The following is a 22,095-nucleotide window of genomic DNA, read 5'->3' on the forward strand; positions in this document are numbered from 1 at the left end:
CACATAGGATTTTTTTTTAATTAAAATCAATAAAGACATCACTATTCTTCAGGCTTGTTTGACATGCACCATTCTCCATCATTGGAGATTTTTAAGAGCAGGTTAGACAAACACCAGTCAGGGATAGTCTAGATAATACTTAGTCCTGCCATGAGTGAAGGGGACTGAACTAGATGACCCCTTGAAGTACCTTCCCAGGGGCGGTTCCAGGCACCAGCATGCCAAGCGCGTGCCTAGGGTGGCAAGCCACGGGGGGCGGCCTGCCGGTCGCCGTGAGGGCAGCAGTCAGGCAGCTTTCAGCAGCATGCCTGTGGGAGGTCCACCGTCCCACGGCTTCGGCGGCAATTCGGCAGCAGGTACACCAAAGGCGCAGGACCGGCGGACCTCCCGCAGGCATGCTGCTGAATCCGCATTATCAGTAGACCTCCTGTAGGCATGCCACTGAAAGCCACCTGACTGCTGTGCTTGGGGCGGCAAAATACACAGAGCCATCCCTGTACCTTCCAGTCCTATGATTCTAGGATTCTTTTTTTGGGCATTGCTCAAAAGGAGGCTTAGAATCTTTTGGCTTTATTGTTAATATGAGCCAACCACCATGCACAGAGGGACAATAAGCACCCTTTCAGTCAGTCATCTATCTTCAAATAGCAGCCCTCATAACCATGATCCTCAGTAAGCCGTCGACTTGTCTAGGGCCTGCAGCATCAGGAGTCAAAATTCTTTAGAGCAAAGGGTTTTGCCAGTGTCATTCCTAGATCTTACTTCATGAGAGGATCCTAGCAGAAAACTGACCTGATTTTCAGAGCTGCTGTGCACCCACAAAGCCAACAGGAACTACTGGTGTGCTGCACCTCTGAAAATCAGGTCAGTTATCGTTAATGAAAAATATGTTTCAAGAGTATTTAATTTTAAGAAATGTATCCATTGGAAGAGTGCTTAAATTGGTTTCCAGGTGAATAACTTGGATTGTCAAAATACAAGCATCTTTGTGTAAACATACTGAAAACAAACCAATCTTTGTACTTTAATCTATTTGCTTGACAGGCCCAAATTAAAGATATGATGGAGGGAAAAAACAAATCAATAGTTTATTCAATGAAGGCTCTAGCCAGGCAGCCTTATTAATTTGTTAAAAGACTACAAAGTGCTGTAGCAAACAAAAATAAAGACCATTCCTACCCTGAGGTGCGTACAATTACAAAAGATTGTCTAATAACAGTGCAATCTGCTGACAACATACAGGCCCTGCAACACCAGGGGCTGGGAGCACTGGAAAAATTTCACCAGTGTGTGTGTGTGTGTGTATTAAGAGCAATTTGTTTAGCTCTTTAATGATCCCTTGTAAAAATAAATGGAGCAGCCAGAGGAAAGGGTCACAGCTGTGAGAAGTACAGAACCCTCAATTCTAGTCTTGGCAGGTAAATAGCATTTAAAGTTCACCTACAACATTAAAAAACAAATATTTTATGGATTATTTTTCCATTATTTAATGATAGCTGGTTGATTCTTCTCACGGTAGCTAGAAAGGCAGATTATCATCTGCTATCTATCAAGTTCTTCAGCACATGTGTTTTGAAATACTATGAATGTATTCTGCTGAAATGTAACTCCAAAGGTTGTTAAAACAGATCTTCAGTTTCAATATTAATTCAATTCTTACACTTTTCTTCTCTTTAAAACAGAGTCAAGCTATTTGACAACAGCAGTGTCATGAGCTGAAGAATGCTGGCAACTTGGGCAAAACTAGACATTCACTCCATGGGTCCAAAAAGCATTTATCCAATTGTCTAATGTCATTCTGTAGAAATCCCCCAAGAGTCCACAGGTCTCTAAGAATTGTATAGAAGGAATCAAACTTCAGCTGATTTTAGTGTCATTTTTATGTGCATCTTTTAAAACCAATCAACTAAATGACTCCTACTGCATATTGCATAATAATTCAGATCACGAAACTTAACAAGGTGCGCATTACACTATGTTTTTGTTTGGCTGGTTTGGGGAGGGGTTATTTTTTGGGTTTTGTTTCTTTTTTGTTTGTTTGTTTTTACCTTTAAAGCTGCTGTTCCAGCATACTGTCTGCTTATGGAATCTCCATTGTTTGCCCACATTATCTGGTAGATTCTGTTGCATTTCATTGGCAAAGGCTGTTCTGGTGGCATCACACCCAACTTTTTCAGCTGGAATTTGATACATTTATTAGTGGATAAGGTCAAAGTGACATTCATTCTCAAACTATATAAATTCAAGAAAGAAAAAAAGTAACATGGTACACATCATTTTAGTAATAACACCATTTACTAAATTTTCTTAGTTATTTCATTTTACAATCAGAACCAAAGGTTATACTGTAAAAACAAACATCCTTAATTTTTAGGATGCATCTTTAAATATTTGCAGATATCAAATATTCATTCTATTTAGGTTGTCTTCAAAGATGACATTTTTTTGAGCACAAAAAAATACCAGGTTTATTTTTTAGTGATCTAAGCAGAGAAAACTCCTAATTTTTACCCCAGGCAGCCAGCCATAGGTCATGTTTTTGTTTTTCCTCCTCTGAGCATGCCATGAGGAAAGCCAAAAGGCACAAAGGAGAAAGACCGCTTCTATATAGAGGTCTTACACTGAACCAAAGGAACAGCTGACTGGAATACTGCTAATTAGCAGGTGCCACATGGAAAAGAAATGCATTTGCTGAGCCAGGTGGAAGCTACTGACCTAGCATTAATGAGAAAGTAAGGAACTAGTAAAGCAAGAAAAACAAAGAAGCAAGCGTTAAGATTTCAAGCTAGTTGGCTAAAGATGGTCTCAGAAAGGAGCTGTTTTTCAGCCCAGTACCCATTAAGATAGCTCTGGTACTGGTGAGGATTTTGTTTTAGGCCATTTTCTGACATTTTGAAGAAAAGAATAGTTACTCACTCGTAACTTGTTCTTTGAGATGCATGCATACGTCCATTACACTATGTGCGCACATGTCTTGTGTGCTACTGTCAGAGTTTTCCCTAGTGATACCTACAGGGCACTGATGCCTGAGCCTTAAGTGCCTCATGTTCGAATAGGAAAGTATAAAATGTGGAACTGCCCTGCCCTTCCTTCAGTTCCTTCACACCAGACCCCATGTTGGGGAAGGAGGGTGAGTCACGTAATGGACGTATGCAACACACCTCAAAGAGCAACTGAGATAATAATTCTGGTGACCCTAATGTCAGTCTCTTCTCCCAAAAAATGTTAAGGACATGCCTCCCAATCCAAGAACTATTCAGAAGTTTAAACATTTAGGGGCATATGCACATTCCCAGGCTCCAGAAGATCCTGTTACCTTCATAACTTAACAAGTTCTAGGTTATTTTCCAATGAGTTTCACTGGGTTAAATCACAAGTGTGACTTTTTCCTTTAGACTATTTTCTTACAGTCTAAATGCTAAAACGTCATTTGTGGACAAGAACAGAATTTGTATTAAAAACTCTTTATTGATTTGAGAAGTGTTATCAAATTTCCAGCATAAAGAGAATGAGTCATTTGGTCCTGGGAAGTGTGACAATTTTACAGGCAACTGGAGTTCTCCGAATACCATGCTTCTGTGGGTCTGTATTGTAGGAGTCATACCATGCCTAACAGCCGTAGAACAATTCTAAAGTAGATTAACCGTGGGGTGGGATGGGGGGACAGTCTCACAGATCTACTGTTCCAATGTTATTGCAGAATGCCCCACTCCGTAACTCAATCTCAAGCAGTACGTCTACACTGCAATTAGACACCCACAGCTGGCTCATGCCAGCTGACTCGGGCTCATGAGGCTCAGACTAAGGGACTGTTTAGTTGCAGTGTAGATGTTAGGGGTAGGGCTCCAGCCTGACCCCGGGACCCTCCCACCTCACAGGGTCCTAGAGCCCACGCTCCAGCCCAAGCCAGAATGCCTACACCACAATTAAACAGCCCTTAGCCCAAGCTCCACAAGCCAAAGTTAACTGGCATGGATCAGCTACAGGTTTTTAATTGCAGCGCAGACATATCCCAGGACTCTAACCTAAGGTTTCATGAAAGATTATCTTGCTTTGATTTTTCGGAGGCAGAAGAGTCCAAGAATCAGAGGCAAGATGCGAGAAGGAAAAATTAAATCAATCCTTGTTGTACAATCAGAATCATATGGTCAGGATTCCTTGCTGCAAATGACACTGGAACTTGGCAGCACCTGTTTTCATAGTCAGATCAATTCATTATTTATACGAAGGGCCAGCTTGCCTTTATCCTTTATCTCAAGCACATCACAGAGCTTTTTCACCTCTTCCTGCACTGCATGTTGAATTTTCAAGGCTACATGCACCATCATCTACTTAATATCCTCTTCAGGCAGAAGATATAACCAAGGCTGAGGTTCCAAAGGAGGAAGCAGATGATTGTTGAACTATAAGAAAGCTCCTTAATCATCTTCTCCTCCTCCTATTTGGAAATGCCATCTCTGCAAGGGACAGATTCATTCCAGAAGAGAATGATCTGTCAACTATCTGTTTAGGATACCTGGAAAGATGGAGAATGATTGTCTCTCTATGGTCAAGGGGAATGATCTCTCAGGCATAGCAAGCACTTAATATGCTGGTTGATGTGATATTTTATTCTCAAGTGCCTGAAACTAAAGTGCATCTCTGGACCCACTCATTTTTCTACCTATACCTAATTTTGTAAAAGAAAAAAAGTATACACCAGCGATAATCACTGCCTATGAATTAATGAACAACTACAAATCTACATAATAAAACTGAGATAATAGTTCTGGTGACCCTAACGCCAGTCTCTTCTCCTGAAAATGTTAAAGACATGCCTCCCAATCCAAGAACTATTAAGAAGTTTAAACATTGGGAATGTGAATATGCCCCCAAGTCTCAAGAAGATCCCATTACCTTCATAACTTAACAAGTTCTAGGTTATTTTCACTCACAACAATGCTGATTATCTTTTCATAAATAAAAAAAAATCTAAGATATTTATCACTTTAAAATTTACAAGTCATACATGCCTGCTGTTCCATGACCACTCTTGCAATAGCAGCCTGGACTACATTGGTCCGATCCAGACAGTCCATACAGTTAACACGAAAAATTCCTTCTTGTTTACAAATCACACCAGCTTGATCAACCCTTTCAAAGGTGGTAAAAAAAACAGAAGAGGTAAAATGCTTATTGAGAGATCTTAAAATAACTGATCAGTCCATGCAAATAAAATAGAAAATTTAAGTTAGAAAACATGTTTCTACTAGACTAAACCATGGAATATTCATGTCAGTTTCATTCAGCATCCCAGCTACACTCCATTAGAACTGCGTGAAGTTTTTCAGATGAATAGTTTATTTGCTGAAAAATGCAGTTTGTCTACCTGAAGCTTCCTGCCTACTTGAAGCTTCCTGCAAAGTTGTCAAAAAGTTTGGGTCGGGGGAGGAACATACGAACCATTCATAAAACAAAACAGCCAGAGGAGGTGGTATTGGTGGTGTCCACCTTAACTTTTAGCCCAGTAGTTTGGGCACTTGCCTGGGATGTGGGAGACCCAGACTCAATTCTCCCTTCTGCTTGATGTGGAAGTAGAAACCTGAACTTGGTTAGGTCTCTCACATTACAGGAGTGTGCCCTAACCACCAGGCTATAGTCACTCACTTTTCTCTCTAGCCCAATGGATTATTCAAGTATTTTATACGTAGGTCAGAGCAAGAGATTCACCCCAGAATATCCCATAGTCTACTGGCTAAGGCACTCTCCTGCAGCAGAGGAGACCCATGTTCAAATTCCTGCTCCACATCAGACAGAGGGGATGAACAGAACCCGTCTCCCATAAGCCAGATGAATGCCCTAACTATTTGGCTAACAGTTAGAAGGTGAGCACCGGCACTATCACTATCACCTCCACCCATTCTAGACCTTTATTTCTTTTAATGTGAAAGAGTGCAAGTTTCATTCAACCCAAAATGTAATTCATCCACTTTTTTGATTCATCAAAACTTTTTGGAATTTTCAGATTCTGTTTGAGACAAACCAATTTTTTTCTTTCAATTTTTCAGAACTACCAGCAACCCAAATCAGACCAGCTGACATGAGCCCCCTTTTCAGAATAGCTACCTCCCACTCCATTCCCCTTCACCCACATTTCTCCCCCATTATCCTGTTCAATATTCTAGTACATGCATACAAATTTAATTCTTTAATTTCAATATAAAAACAATGCCAGCTTTACAACAATCACTAACATATAGGGCAATAATTAACAAAATTTCCTCAGTGTTGCAGAAAAACATCTCCCAGACACCAGTGACAATCTGATAGCACACTTCATTTTATCTACACACACCAATACGAAACAATGTACTGAACCATATACAATGTAATTCATGAAAACCACATCAACCATATATCAAAATGCATAAACATGTAACCAATATACCTGGCTGAAGGTCAAGGGTTTTCATTGGCTTTTCAGGGTAAGGTTGGAGCTCTATGGGTGGGGGAAATGCATGATATTTCATACATAATTTCTTTATTTTATTTTATTTTTCAAATTAACAACAGTGAACCTCAGGGAAGGGACAATGTTATTGGGAATTCTTTTGTTGTTAAAAGGATAGAACCATAAGTAGAATACGTCTCAACATTGACTCCAAGATGTTGATTTGCTAATGTTCAAGACAGGATAAGACTGGAGGGAAAAGATAATCAGTGGGAAAATGTAAGGCCATAAAAATCCATCTAAACAAAGACTGTTTAAACTGTTTTCCCCCTACTCTTTCATTCAAATGTTTCTATAAACAATTGCATACCACTTTGAGCATGCTAATACCTACCAACACCACTTCATATCAAGGATGATATCATGAATGGCATCAGTTAATGTTTGAACATTTTCAAACTTCATTCCTCTGCTAAAATAAAAGAGTTCACAAAAGTAAATTAAGTTTCAACTAGAAAAATGATGCAACACCACACAAGTCAAGTACAGACAAATATAAACTGATATCTAGCTAAATTTGAAGCAGAATTTATTCACAGCAGTTCTCGGGCAATGTACAAAGTGTAGGAAAATCTTTTCAAATGTCAGTTGCAAATTAAACCATTTAAAATATACACAAACAGCTACATTGTAGCCATGCCTATCTTCCCTCCAGCATCTCAAGAATTCTCTTTCGATGCGTTCACCTATAAATGAGAGAGGATTTGGGGGGCAATTATAGTACGGTGCTAAAGCATGAACCAAAAGCAAAACAAAAAAGTGACAAGTGATAAAATCTTTACATTCGTGTCATTTTCATCCTGAGGGTGCTCAACAAGCCCAGCAAACAATATATGTAGAGATCATATTACCCATCACCAGAATGCAGCCACCTCAGTACTGAAATGTAGTAGGCAATCTGCTCCAGCAACATCATAATAGGATCTAACATCCTCCTGTGTGCCCCCTGCCCTTCCCCAGCCATGTGATCCAGAAAAGGGGACCAGAGGAGTTATTATTAATCATATTTATTATGAAGGTGGTTAAGGGCCAACCAAGAACAGGATCACATTGTGCTAGGCACTGTACAAGGTACTGAAGAACTTACAATTTAAATGGACAATATGTGCGGGGAACTCTATAACACAAAGACAGAGTGTACAATGTGATGGCGAAAACAGCCCTGTTATTTCCATGATTGGGGGGGGGGTGGATTAGTTCAGAGGGAATGAGCTAAATGGAAAGAAAAGGGAAGGGTAAGGGGGCGCTGAAAGGAACAGGGTTAGGGGAACAGAGCAGGAAAGGACAGATTACAAGAGGCAGGTGTGGCATGAAGTTTAGTTGAAGAAACTGTGAGGAAAGAGCAAAGGGAGAATTGGAGCAAACAACCAAAACGCTAATGATGCTTTTTGAAACACCCAAACTGTCCAGTAGAAAACAATGGCAAGCTAAGCTATGAAAAACCCAAGTTATATTACCTTTGTTTACAAAAAGCAATATTTCTCTCTCTCTCTGTGAAAGTCAATGCATTTCACACACTATTAGAGAATAGTTTCCCCTCCCCTCAACAACATTTCTCTCATTTTAGCAAATACTACAAGATGACATTTTAGAAAGTCTTCTTACCAGTGCTCATGGAAGTCAAAGGAAACATAAGTAAGGTCTGATTTGTTGTATAGTAGCACTTGTTTAAGGTAAGCATCTCCAATAATCTTCTCTCGTCCAGTCTGATCCACCAAATTAATAATAACCTGTTCAAAAATTAAATGGATTTAATAGTTTGGTAATCTTAGTGAAGATACTTGCAGAATTACACTCTCTCTAGAAGGCAATGTATAAAACAAATTACAAAAACATGAAACAGTAAAAAAAAGAAGATTTATAAGTAATTGTGCTTAGCTTATCCACCACAAGGTTCTCTTCAGACACCATTTTCCCCCATTTTTATTTTGGAACCCAAGTGATCAGGTTAACTGCTATAGTTAATCTCATCTCCAATAAAAAAAACAAATGCTGATTTGACAAGCCCAATTAAAAAATTACCAAAAAGGTGGATTTAATTACTATTTCTGGAAACTGCTGTATAATTCAGGAAAATCAAGTGCTATACCTAAAGTTCTAATTTTTTGATTGTCCTTTTAAAGTACTCAGATTGTTTATAAAGTATTTTTAAACTATTCACACTAGTTGTTAAGTTTTAGTAATAAATACACTCATAAAAGAAGTGCAAGCCTAAAACACACCTGTTTCTTGTAAATTTTCAGTTGTTCTTCAAAGTGTGCACAGAAATAGGGTATAGTTTCCTTTTCACCTACAACGTAGAAGGACACTGTGAAGAACTAATCATTTCCTTTCATTTGATTCATATTTAAGGTATTAACTCATATTCAAGTTCACATTATTAGGTATCTTGGGTTAAGAAAAACCTGCATGTGCATGCAGGTAGCATGATACATTCTACAGGATCCTATTAATGCATTATACCTTCTGAGGTAAACATTGACATGGTGGAGATCCAATTAATTGATATTCCACATTACTACTGTGCTACTTACTTACCATCATAGTGCAGACGTGAGTATCTTAAACTAAAACATTCTCTTTTATACTTTGGATGCAAGTCAATCTACTCTTTCCTTTTCTTATTTAAAAACCTCTTCAACCTTTCTATGCCAGTTCCATACTTCATATGAACCTCTTTCACCTCAGAAGTATCTTAAATGTTTAAATAATCTTGTAAAAGTATGTAGAGCTGGTTTAAATGTAAACATTAGAATAGGATAGCACAGAGCCTGCTAAAGAATAAAGAAGTTCACAAAGTGTCCAAGGCTGAAAGTAAACTATATTCTTAAAGATGTAATGGCACACACTAGGAGAAACTATCTGGAATACATTTAACTAATGAGGTAGGATTTTATATCTCTGACATTAAAACTGATCCTGACAGATGCTATAACCTACCTATAAATCTTCCAAATTAATTGAAATCCTCTTTGAATTTCTAGTAAAATTGGTGGGAAATTTGGATGCTCCGATCACCACAGTATTGAATTGCACAGCCCCATGAACCAATGCCACACACAGAGTGTCTTTAGCATTTCAAACTGTTGTGATATGATTTGGGGTTGGGGAGGATTTTCCTATGTTTTTATTGCTCACTGTTTTTTCTCATCTTTAGTGCAAATTCATTTACACTTTACTCTTCTAGGATCTGGCAAGAGATCCTTTTTCAGCTATTTCAAGGGTGTTAGCAAACTCTTCACAAGACATCAGAATCTGTTAGTGCTTTACAAGAACTTGAACCTGACAGGATTATGCTGGCAAAAATACTAACCTTCACCACTCTACTAACACAGCCAAAAGCTAAGCATTACCATAAAGATATACCTTTAATTTTTGTTTTATGGTAGCATTAAGGACAAGTCTAGACATGTCCTTAATGCTACCATAAAACAAAAATTAAAGGTAGTTTAGACTCTGGATGCAGTTTAGACTCTGGAGGTGCCAACAGCACTGTGCATCAAAATGCTATGCTATAACTCCCCTGTGTGGATGCTGCAGCCACAAACTAAAAAGTTCCTACTTCAAATATATGGAGCCTTCTCTGAAGAGAACTATGTTAATGTGAAGTAGGAAACTTTGTTTGCATCCACAGCATTCACATGGAGGAGTTACAGTGCAACACTTTGGTGTGCACGGATATTCATGCCCCTCCAGTCCCTAGAGACCCAATCAGGATCAAGGCCCCATTTAGCTAGATAAGGAGTTGGGAACCTATGGCACGCGTGCCAAAGGCGGCAGGCAAGCTGATTTACTGTGGCACACTGCTGCCGGCCAGGGGTCCCCGCCGCCTGCCTGGATGGATAGAACCCCGGGCTGGCAGCGGGCTGAGCGGGGCTAGAGGCTGGGACCCCGCCTAGCAGGGGCTGGCATACAGAACCCCAGACCGGCAGCGGGCTGAGCAGCTCAATCTGCTGCCAGCCTGGGGTCCCAGCCGCCGGTCCGCTCAGCCCACTGCCAGTCTGGGGTTCCATCCGCCGGACCCTGTAAATGTAAAATGTATTACTGGCACGTGAAACCTTAAATTACCGAGAATAAATGAAGACTTGGCTGCCAACCTGAGCTAGATGCTGTGCAAACATATAGAAAAAGACAATCCTCCCTTTAAGAGAAAACACCTAAAACAAAATAAGGAAGTCCCTCTCCTGAAGAGTTTACAGTCTGAAAGTTAGTTGCTGATTTAGGACTAAAAGTTAAAGTGCAGGTTCTTCAAAATAGTCTGTATTATCAGAAATATGGTGGGAACTCAATTATCCTCCTGTATCTGGGAGATATGGGGACTCCTTAAGTATTGAGTTCAACTCAAGGACAGAGAAGTTATTTTAAAATTGGATCAACTCACCATCACTACTTTAAGTTAAAAAAAAAAGTGTTGATCAGAGGTTAATAGAATAACTAAATGTTCAAAGTCAATTATTTTTAAGTGATCTGGGTACATTTTACAAACTCCACAGATTACCAATACTTACTCTTGTCCAGTCGTGGTCGTGGGTTGTACCTGTATCCAACCTGACTCCAGAACACTGGCACAGAGCCTCGTGTTTGAATAAATGAGAGAGTATGATTATGGACATGAATCAATTGCTCTGTCTCCACATAATTTGCCACATTCCCATTTTTATCAACACCTCTTCGCTTATACCGCATCCCTAGAAGACAAAGAGAAAGATATTGATCAGTTTATTCAAGCAAGTTATGTAATTTTTAAAAAATTAATCCTAAATATGGATATTCTGTACACTTCTGGAAAGTGTTTTTGGTGGTAAGGAAGTAGAGTATGTGAAATACAAGACAAATCAGCCAGGCTATCCCAACTGACAACACTGATGTCTGGTTCCTTTTCTGGCTCCCATCTCCCATTTTATTTTAATGTGGCAGAGATGGAACAAGGCTTTGGTTTTAGTCCTTATCCTCCCCTAAACTATTCCTAAGGGTTGCTTTTGTCTATACAGCCTATACAACTGTACTGAAGCAGGATCTTAGTTGTAAGAACAGTACTACCATTAGGACAGTACTTCCTGGACAAACCACAGTGGTAATGTCACTTCAATAACATCACTTTCATTCTTCCATTCTCTTTCTATTCCTAAACACTGCTGCAGTGAGCGTTACCTTCATATTAGCACAGGAACAAGATTAAGAGTCAAGTTCTGATTTGTGAGTGTTATGTGCTACTACTGGAGCAGCCCCATAGCAGGAGTTAACTATATGAAAAAAATAGAAATAAAAAAGTAAGGGTGGGAGGGGCAGAGGGGTCTGACGGTAATCCAAATCACACCATTTAGTTATCACAAATCTATAAAGTAATTAATCCGTTCCAAAAGGCATCTAGCCTTGATAGAGTAGATTTCTACCAAATGAACATGTACAAGCAAAACCTGAACACTAAAAACCAAAATACTAAATTGAAAGTCAAACTACAGATCATCTTTGACTGATCGATGTTCCAGTTTACAGAACAGTAATGAAGAATGCTCCATGAGCAGCTTCAAGATTTGGAATATGGGCAGAATGGTTCATTAACAAATGAAAGCAATTAAATTTCCATCTATATACCTAGTTCTGTGCATTTTAAATATTTCTTGCTGCTGTGACTATTATACTTTGTTTTTCCACCCAGGGTCCTCTGGCCTGATTACCAAGTACAGTAGTTTGGAAAAGTTTATAAGGGTTTACATCAGTATTCCAAAGGCAAGAAAGTTAGTAAGTTCATGTAATTACACTCATATTAAGTAGGAAACTCATTGTATATAAAACATGGAAATGTAATTCCACAATATTAGAATAAGAATCAATCCCTGAAGCAGCACTGAACTTCTGAACTACAGAGCATTAGCTAAACAATACTGCGTGGTGGGTGCGTGGGGGGTGTCAGAAGGATGTTATGTAACTAACAGTATTAAACTTTAAATCACCACTTTTTCCTCAAAATTTCTAAGGCACCTAGAGGATGGCAAGGTCTAAAAACAAAGCTTAAGTTTATTTTTATATACAGATTTGGAGGAACTAATTTTACAAAACATTTGAGGTTAGTGCTTCAGTTGTTTCTCACTTATCAGTGAATTTCGGAGTGTGGTTCTGGACTGTGCCATTGAGCACTATTATTGTTGAAGTTTTATCCTTCACATCCCTTTTAACATGGTTAATATCTTGGACACACTGCTTACCAGCTCTGTGCCGACTTCTGCGTGAGATAAGTGCTACCAGAAATCGCGGGTGAATATCGTCTACGCAAATTGGCTCCTGAGGAGGCGTCTCTGGACTGCTTTTCTCATCATCAGATGCATCATTGTAATTAACTACAAGTTCTTCAATCTGTACAAATCCCTGGATGATGGGTATAATCCAAGAGTCCACTTCTGCGTTCTGTAAATTACAAAAAACATTTACATCTATACCAGTTTTAACAGTTACTTTAAATTATCTACAGAGGTTTCTGATATTATTGCTATTTCTGCAGGTGTGCTTGGTGTTACTCCGGCTTTTAGACAAGCCTTCTCAAAACTCAGGTCCAATCCCACAAAAATTCCCAGAATGCCCTGCCTCTTCATTTTGTATGAACACCTTTTTTCCCTTCTCTTCTGATAGTGATGGTGCTTTTATTTTAACCAGTGGAGCCAGAGGGTTTGGGGGGGGGGGGGGGCGGGAGGGAGATTGGTGAAAAATAAAACCAAAGGAGCTCCCTTGGTGCATTACAATGTAACCTAAAAGTTTCATCATACTGCTCACTTTATTAATTAAAAAAAGTTACATTCTTTAAGGATTTCATTTGTGTTTTACAGACAGCATCCAAATAAATGGAAAGTATCAGAGGGGTAGCCGTGTTAGTCTGGATCTGTAAAAGCAGCAAAGAGTCCTGTGGCACCTTATAGACTAACAGACGTTTGTGGAGCATGAGCTTTCGTGGGTGAATACCCACTTGGTCGGATGCATGTAGTGGATGACATGCATCCGATGAAGTGGGTATTCACCCACGAAAGCTCATGCTCCAAAACATCTGTTAGTCTATAAGGTGCCACAGGACTCTTTGCTGCTTTTAAATAAATGGATGAGGTCTGTTGGGTAAATAATATCCTTCCAGACAAGAAGCAAAGAACTTTAGAATATTCAGATTGGATTTTTTTTTTAAAAACATCCACAATAAGTATCCCTGTTGTAACGCTGAAAGATTAAATCATCCTTGCTAAAATGTCAGATCAGTACCAAAGTCTACTCACTTAAGAATTTCCAGAAGGCTTTCAGAAAAGAACTCTCTTTTATCAGTCTTTTCAGGAGGGAGAAAGCAGTTCTTTCCTTCTTTGTGGAGTTCTCCTCTAGCTGCATTTTATGTTACACTGCTTTTTGTCTGGCTCATCAGAATCTCTGTTCAAGTCACTTTCAAAATAGTGCAAGTAAAGAATGTTGCCGGGATCAGGTGCACTATCGTGCCACAAGAATTACACATTCCATTTAACTTTTTTAACTAGTTGCCATAAATGGAAGAAGTTCATCAGAGCAAATGCACAGAGATCAAAATTAATGTCAGAGATAACCGCTAGTTCTACTTTAAAGAGCTTCACATATTCGTGGAAAGTCAAGCATCACACAGGCAGCAATTAACCACACAGTATAAAAGAATAATCAAAATGGTCAAATCTTAAATGATGCATATATGGTTTAAGATTAGTTTCCCCTTAAATATAAATGTTAAACAGAAATAAACTTATATTCTAAATGTACACATAAAACAAGAAAACATAATAAAGATAAGAGACATATACTATGCTTGATATTAGTTGTATTCTCTAAACCAGTTGTCCCTAAACTGTGGTGAGTACCCCCTAGGAGGGCATGGAGGAATGTGGCGGGGAGAGGAGGGGCACAGCAGGATCCGGGCCAGCCCCCATGGAGGGAGAGGGAGGAGACAAAGCACCACCCAGTCCCGCTCTGCCCCCAGCTGCAACTCCACCCCACCCCGGCCCCAACCGCAACTCTGCACCCTGCTCTGCCCACACCCGCAGCTTCACTCTGCCCCCAGCTTCACCCCCAGCCCAGCTCTGTCCTCATTCCTTCTCCACCCCCAGGCCAGGGCCACCTCCAGCCCCTCCCCCATCCCCAGTTCTGCCCCAAGCTCTGCCTTCAGCCCAAGCTCCTCTGCTGAGTCAACTGTGCAGTAATGGAAGGGGGAGCGTGGACAGATTCCATTACTGGTAAAGAGTGGGGTGGCAGGAAAAGTTTGGGCACCACGGCTCTAAAAGGAAACCTCTACTGAAATTAGCTGTGAGTTGTGTCATAAGTCATCAAGTTTCTTTTACTCCTACAAATTGTCATGTGAATTTGCCCCAAACTATCCTCTTTTTGGTTCAAAAAAAGAAGCTGTCATATTTGTCATATTTCCATTAGTTGTAAAACTAATTTTCTAAATTTTTCACCTTGTGGACAGAACCTTTATATACACCACTCGATATAAGAGTGGAACGCCACCAATACAACATGAATTCGGATATAACACAGGAAAGCAGTGCTCTGGGGCGGGGGGCGCTGCGCACTCCGGTGGATCAAAGCAAGTTCGATATAACGCCGTTTCACCTATAACGCGGTAAGATTTTTTGGCTCCCAAGGACAGCGTTATATTGAGGTAGAGGTGTACTTAGGCCCTGGTCTTGCAATTCTCAACAAATGAGACGACTCCCACAGAAAGATGCCACATTTAATGGCCAAGTTTTATTTTTTTAAACCACAAATGACAGAAGGCAAGTGTTAAACTTTGTTTTGAAGTTTCTAGTGAGGCCAGCTGGTTAGTTTTAACCTTTAAATCATTGTAATATATTACCCTATGTTCATCTATGAGCTTGAAAATTTAGAAAAAAGACAGTCTTAATGAAGCATTTCTAATTCATATTTATATTTAAGGAAAAGTTAAAGTGGGTTGTTTGCTGCTTTATCACTTCTATATCAGCCATACATACTGTACTAACAAAAGCTCAGGATACTTTGATGCACAGTACCACTTTGTACACTGAATAGTATTACTATTACTTAGTTGTATTACTATAGCACAAAGGAGCCATAAAGGGCCAGGATAACACTGTGCTAAGTATTGCACAGACATAGGCAACCTGGGCAGCCAGCCAACCAGGGGAAGAGGCACCCCTTTCCTGCCAAGATGCCTAGAAGTCCCCTACCAGGCAGGCGGCCAAGGTGCTGAGGAGCCTACCACATGAGCTACTAGGAAAACAGGCAGGTTTCTGTGGAAAATGTACTTAAAACTAACATAATCCCACAGAATATTTCCATTGCAACAAACCTGCATTTTCCTTTGGACAACTACGTTAGAAAATTTCTGACCACCTCTACTGAATTGTGCTCAGCTTTAACAAATTTAAGATGCACTTTTTAGAAAACAATTACTCACATCAGTATTGATGAGATCTTGAATCATGTGTTTGTTCCAAAAGAATCTGTCATCAACCTATAAGAGAATAAAAATGGCAGTATTTTAAACAAGGTTTTTCAGAGCCTCTCAGTAAAGACACAGATGTGATCCCAAACATGAACTAACTACCCAGTAATTCCAACTGGTTATCCAACCCTTCGCTGCTCACTCTTTTTTTTTTTTTTAATCCAAAAAACATTTAAAAAATCTCAGATCCAAGACATGTTTTTGGTAGTTTTTAATTTTGTTTCCATTACGTAGAAACCTAATGTAGGGCCAGTTGATGTATTATACCAGCTGATGATCTGGCCTTTAAAAGTTTCAAAATCAATACCACTGGGACTCAGAACAAATACAGTATGTTGAAAAGACAGACTGGGCAGTCATCTGCTGACATATAAATACTTACTTTCCTCCACAGCGGCAAGTTAGTCTTCTCACATGAGTTTTGCTTCTGGACAGAGTTTGTTAGGTCATAAGTCAGACTGTAGTAAAAGGAGTCTGAATCCATGAACATTTTGAAGAGTTCTTCTAATAATCTCCTCTCCAGTTTCTCCTTCTCCTTACTTTCTTTTATCTGCAAGACAGAAGATTATTATTACGTTTTCAGTGGAGCTAAATAAAAATCAAGTAAGGACACTTGCAGACCAGCATGCACACACTAAGGAAAACAAGTTTCAGAGTAGCAGCCGTGTTAGTCTGTATCAGGAAAAAAGAACAGGAGTCCTTGTGGCCCCTATAGAGACTAACCTCTAAGGTGCCACAAGTAGTCCTGTTCTTTTTAAGAAAAAAAAATTTCCTGATAAAGAGGCCCATGTAGATGTAGGCAAGATCAAATTTAATATAAAACAGTAGTAGTAGTAGTAGATTCTTAGAGGTGCTGGGCACAAATGAAACTTTCCTCGTGCATCTCATGTATTGCAAAGCATTTTTTCCCTAAGAACAGTATCCAGAAGGTGGTGCAAGCAAGCTGGACATGAACATATTTTATAGACCATTTGGGGAATTTTATGAAAACTATTGGCCTAACAAAATGTTTTGCTAAATTACTCAGGTTTATTCAATTTAATTTCATTCAAGATGTCAACCTACTGAATATTACCATGGAGATTTCAATCTAGAATTGAAGACTAATAGAATAATTTTGGTAGAGTCTTTCTCTGAGAAGACTTGCCAAGTCTTCTTTTTAATTTCAACACTATGAAGACACAACCACAGCCATTTATCAAGCAAGCAGTCACAGTCACCTGTATAGAAGTTGGGGACCTCACCTGGAATAATTTTGGTGATTTAAGCTATTTTATTAGTGATTCTTCAGAAGAGTGTTCAAAGACAAAACTAACTGAGGGAGAGAGATGCATGTGAAAGATTCTTCCTCTCATGATCATGAACAGAAGAAAAATAAACGGATAGGATGGATAAGCATCTCATGCGCTTAGAAAGGCCTTGTTGCTACAGCAAAATGCTGCAGATGTTGAGGTAATATTACATTGCTGTAATAAAATCAGCAAGTTAGAAGTGACTATAGTAAATGAAAATGCCTTGTGCCCCTTGGATTTATTCAGCAGAGCTAAACTGGATTCTGAGCCAAAGTGGGAATCATTCCAACATATTTCAGCTGAAATGTAAATTCTTAATGTTAACAATTCTTAACAATGTCTATTATTATCTTTGTAAGAGAGGAATGCTACTCCAATCTGGGTGCCTTTTTGGGCTGTGTGGCCACATAGGGGGGAACAAATAGTGCTAAAAGAACTTTCTTGAGAACACGAGAAAGCAGTTTTCAGCTGAGGTCTTTAAATCATGAAGAAACACATGAGTTTAGGGCCACACATAGCAGCCATCTTTCACTCTTACTGCAGAGTTCCCTAAGCCATGCAGAAGTAGTAGATGGCAATCATCTCCACTTTAGCCTCTTCTGCCCACACTTCTGAGGACCAGTTGAGCAGGTCACTCATTTTTGCTACGTTGAATTGCCAGCGAAGTCCCTCTTGCTGCCTCCCATTCTCAAGAAATGTATGCATGTAAAGCTGCTTGCCAGACTATGGAAGCTCCAGGATAGGTACAGCTCTGATATGGTTTCAGGAGAGGAGACACTCACTTGTCACCTTAACAGGTAGTATACCCAGGAAAAGGAAGTCAAGAAAATGACTGAAGAAACTTCTTAACCTGTAATTAGGCTTGGCAGAATTTGATTTTCATTTTGTTATAATTTTGACGCTAACATAAATAAAAAAGCTTAAAAATAAACATTTATCAATTTAAGTTTTCACAGTTGCTGGAAATTATCAGGGTCAGACAATTATTTAATCATAGTAGACTTAAGAAGTTAAAGCTTCATAACTGTTAAGACACAAACTGTCAACATCAAATGTCAAAGGAAATAGCCTTACATCAAACTCTAGCAAGTTCTCAGGCCGCATTTTTCTTACTTTGCTTACCTGTAAATTGCAGTCATCATCCAGGGGAATATTTTTGTTTGTGAATATAGTGAAATCGACATTTACCAATAAAAAAAAATCGAATCCTTCCAAGCCTACCTATAATGGTGACACTGACGTCTTGGGCCCTAATGCATGTGACCATAGAGGTAAATTAAATGCAACACCTGAATGACTTATTTAGAAATGCTACAGATTGGCTGCTTGCTAGAGCTTCCCCCTCGTCCCTCCCCCCACACACACACACACGCACAGTCTCTTAACCCCACTTCCCTCCATGCCACTCTCAGTCCTTCCCTCCCTCTATATGTGGGTTTTATATTGCCACACATCACCACAGTATCCAAGCATCTTCCGTATAAAACCAAACAGTAGCAAAAACCCTTGCAGATTTCATGGAATTCCCCACTCCTCTTCTTCTTGCTCCCCCTTCCTTTGCCTTTCTGTTTAGGTATTCCACTCCTACCATCCTCTGCCCAACTCTACCTCCAACATTTTTTTTTCCATTATGGAATTAACTCAAGGCTTGTAAGCCATTATTTTGTACGTTATAAACCTTCCCCTTCTCCCCATCCTCTTTACTTTTCTTGTCTATTTAGATTGGCCATGAGTAAATTTAGGCTGGAAATTAGAAGACGGTTTCTAACCATCAACAGAGTGAGGTTCTGGAACAGCCTTCCAATAGGAGTCGTGAGGGCGCAAAATCTAACCTGTTTTAAGATGGAGCTTAATATGTTTATGAACAGGCTTATACAACATGGTTGCCTGCGATAGCAGGGGACTGAACTTGATAATCCAGGAGGTCCCTTCCAGTCCTATGTTCTTATTGTTAACTATTTGGGGCAACCGGTTGCAAGCTGTTGGGGCTACCAGATACTACAGCAACACAAAACTAATAATATTTAAAGTATATCCCAATAAGTATCAAGAATGAAAAGTGTATTAAAAAGAGGTATTTAACTTTACTGGAAAAAATGCACAAGGGAGGAAAAGGTAGAGGACATTATAGATAAAATGCCATAGTATAAAACTATGATTGTATATCAAACATCTTCAGAAATAAACTTTTATAAAAATCAAATACTGTCAACTCATCTGTTCTTTGAAAAAACATTTCTCTATTTCACATGTGACAACTGTTTAACTTACATAACATCATCCATGAATCAACCAGTTCTCCATTGATGCCTCAAAAATGCTACCCCCCAAAAAATATCAAATAGAGTACTTTCAAAAGCACAGTTTGCCACAAGGAAAATCTTCCTAGAGATCACACTCAAAACATCATTTTTTATGAAAAGTTTCTTCTTTTATTTGCTCTTTACGTATTGTTACTATCAATAACTGGCTGATTACATTATCAAGCTTCAAAGTGCTAACACCTTGTTCAATAGAAGTGATAAAAAATACCAACCCCATAGATTCAAGTGCCAAACCAAAATCTTTAATAGAAAAAAAGTGGCTTAGAGGTATTTGTATGAAAAAGTTAACACATACCATAAGTTAAAAAAAATTTAAATATTGATTCAAGATTAAGCCTCCATCTAGTTCCCCTAAAAAATGTTGGCTGTGTATATACACTTCATTACAGGACAGAATTCAACCGAACATTCTTTGTAGCACTATCTCTATGAGAGTTTAACATCAGCATCAGCCTAAAAGCATACCTCCAACTATCACAAAACATTGTTCTGCAATCTCCTCAAAATATTTAAAAAAATGGAAGCACTTGTTTTTAAATCAAAAGTTTTCAAGTTATCAAAATTTATCAGTAACACGTGAGGACTTGGGCACACCTACCACAAATACATAGGGGAACCTCCCTTTAAGTCAATCCTATCATCTGGGTTCTATGGAAGGACCCCAACATTTAGGAAGAATTATTGGCAGAAACCACATAACAGGTCAGACTGCAGAGACCTTGCAATAAATAACAAGTGGTCACAAAAATAAATGCATTAATAACCACGCTGTCCCTTTAGACTGTACAAGTTATTTAAAAGCATAAAGAAGGTATTTTACTTTGTGTGAGGTAAGTCTACTTTTTAAAGAGTCTCAAACTAATTCAGCATTGGTTTATTCTACTCCATTGAGGATTTAAAAACAAAACTAAAAAGCACCAGATACAACAGTGGATGTAGAAATTACAGTTTTAGTAGATCATGGGGATCATCTAGAGAAGGGTTCTGAAGTGCTGAAATTATTGCAACTAGCTTGTTTGTATAGCATACAGTATGTACACATGTGCTACTGTTTGTTAGATTTAGCTCCTCAGTGTCACTTCAGATTTCTTTCTACAGAGTTTGGAGAAACCTTCATCTCTTATCCACTAGGTACACAAATCCAAAAATAATTTGAAGTGTTTGTATCTTTTTCAGGCTACTTTCCAGGTGAAAAGTTGAATTGTTTTTCTACTTTGCTGGAAACTGAAATTAGTCCTGAAATTAATTAGGCAATGTCTACAGATCTCTGCTCTGTTCCAGCCTTGTGGATTTTGTTTCAAGATGTTGACTTTGTGATTAGGGGTATAAGAAAGAAGAATGTTTTGTATGCACAATGTTTCCCCTTATTACAGAGTTAGCAACTAGTATTGTTTTATAAAGATGAAAAATATCTCTATTAACTCCACTTCACCAGGAGAATTCTTCAAATGTACTTTGCATTTCAAGTGAATATAATTCTGTAACAGTTGAACATTTAATGCTATGGGCCCCATCTTCTGCAAATCTGTATTACATACAATCAAACAAACGAGCATGAGGACTAAAATGAAATACTCAGGATTGAAGTCAGCTTGTTTTCTCTGTGTTACATAATACATAATTCTTGGTCTTTTACTGGTTTTCTTTACAGGGCATAGTATGTTACTCTGGTTATTCACCACAGCCTTCAAATCACTAAATCAAAAATGCTTTGAAAAACCACACAAATTAAATAGTAAATCCTCACCTTCTTTTTATTTGATGCAGACACATTTGATTTAATTTGAGTAAAGGTCTTGAGTAGAAATTTAGAGTCATCTGGAGACTGTGTAATCTTCTCTGGCTTATTTATCCCAAAGTGATGCTTTTTACAGAGCTAAATAATAAAAATACTGTGTCAGTTAAAGTTGATACTTAACATTTATCCCAACAGCAATTTTTATTTACTACCTTTTAAATAAAATTAGATTTCATTAACATGTACTTAAACTCTCAGTAAGATTAAAAATAATGCTAATATCTTCATCAGAGTTTAATAAAAAGTATTTACATCTTTCCACCTACTTCTTGCTGTGTTAATTGCATGCTTTATAATGTGTTCTTTATTCACTGCAATAACTACTTATTCATAATAAAAAAAGGTGACAAAAATCAAACCAAGTATTTTGACATGTACAGTACAAGCATGCTCCACCAAAGAATGCTTGTCAATACTGAACTGCCACTAAACGATACAAATATGGATTATGAAAAGCTCTGTTAATTGTTATGCTAGTCTTTGGAAGTCACATTGATATTTTAAATTGCTGAATAAATTCTTGTTTTAAAGAGAGAATTACTGGTTAGTAGCAGTACTTCCATAGATAATTCTGCAAGATTCAAATCATTCACTCCAAAGCTCAATTTTACTTACTTATGACCATACCAGTGCACAATTCTACAGTTCTGTCCTAATTTCTCTTGTCTTTGGTAGATAAAGCAGAAGTCACTTTTTTTTCCTGTTAAGTG

The 22,095-nt window shown here is 38.6% G+C and overlaps 1 protein-coding gene across 2 annotated transcripts in view; it reads right to left on the bottom strand.

Annotated features, from left to right (window-relative positions):
- The window catches only part of INPP5F (inositol polyphosphate-5-phosphatase F), a 94,967-nt gene that overhangs the window by 19,121 nt on the left and 53,751 nt on the right, over nt 1-22,095 (bottom strand). For both annotated transcript variants that reach the window (XM_045025012.1, XM_045025014.1), the window contains 10 exons: nt 21,335-21,463; nt 16,354-16,521; nt 15,924-15,980; nt 12,697-12,895; nt 10,999-11,178; nt 8,713-8,780; nt 8,096-8,220; nt 6,825-6,902; nt 5,013-5,133; nt 2,049-2,177 (listed from right to left, as the gene is read on the bottom strand). In XM_045025012.1, the coding sequence (XP_044880947.1) occupies nt 2,049-2,177; nt 5,013-5,133; nt 6,825-6,902; nt 8,096-8,220; nt 8,713-8,780; nt 10,999-11,178; nt 12,697-12,895; nt 15,924-15,980; nt 16,354-16,521; nt 21,335-21,463 (1,254 nt within the window). The remainder of the gene's footprint in view (nt 1-2,048; nt 2,178-5,012; nt 5,134-6,824; nt 6,903-8,095; nt 8,221-8,712; nt 8,781-10,998; nt 11,179-12,696; nt 12,896-15,923; nt 15,981-16,353; nt 16,522-21,334; nt 21,464-22,095) is intronic.

This window comes from Mauremys mutica, chromosome 7 (assembly GCF_020497125.1).
Source record: "Mauremys mutica isolate MM-2020 ecotype Southern chromosome 7, ASM2049712v1, whole genome shotgun sequence".
NCBI lineage: Eukaryota > Metazoa > Chordata > Testudines > Geoemydidae > Mauremys > Mauremys mutica.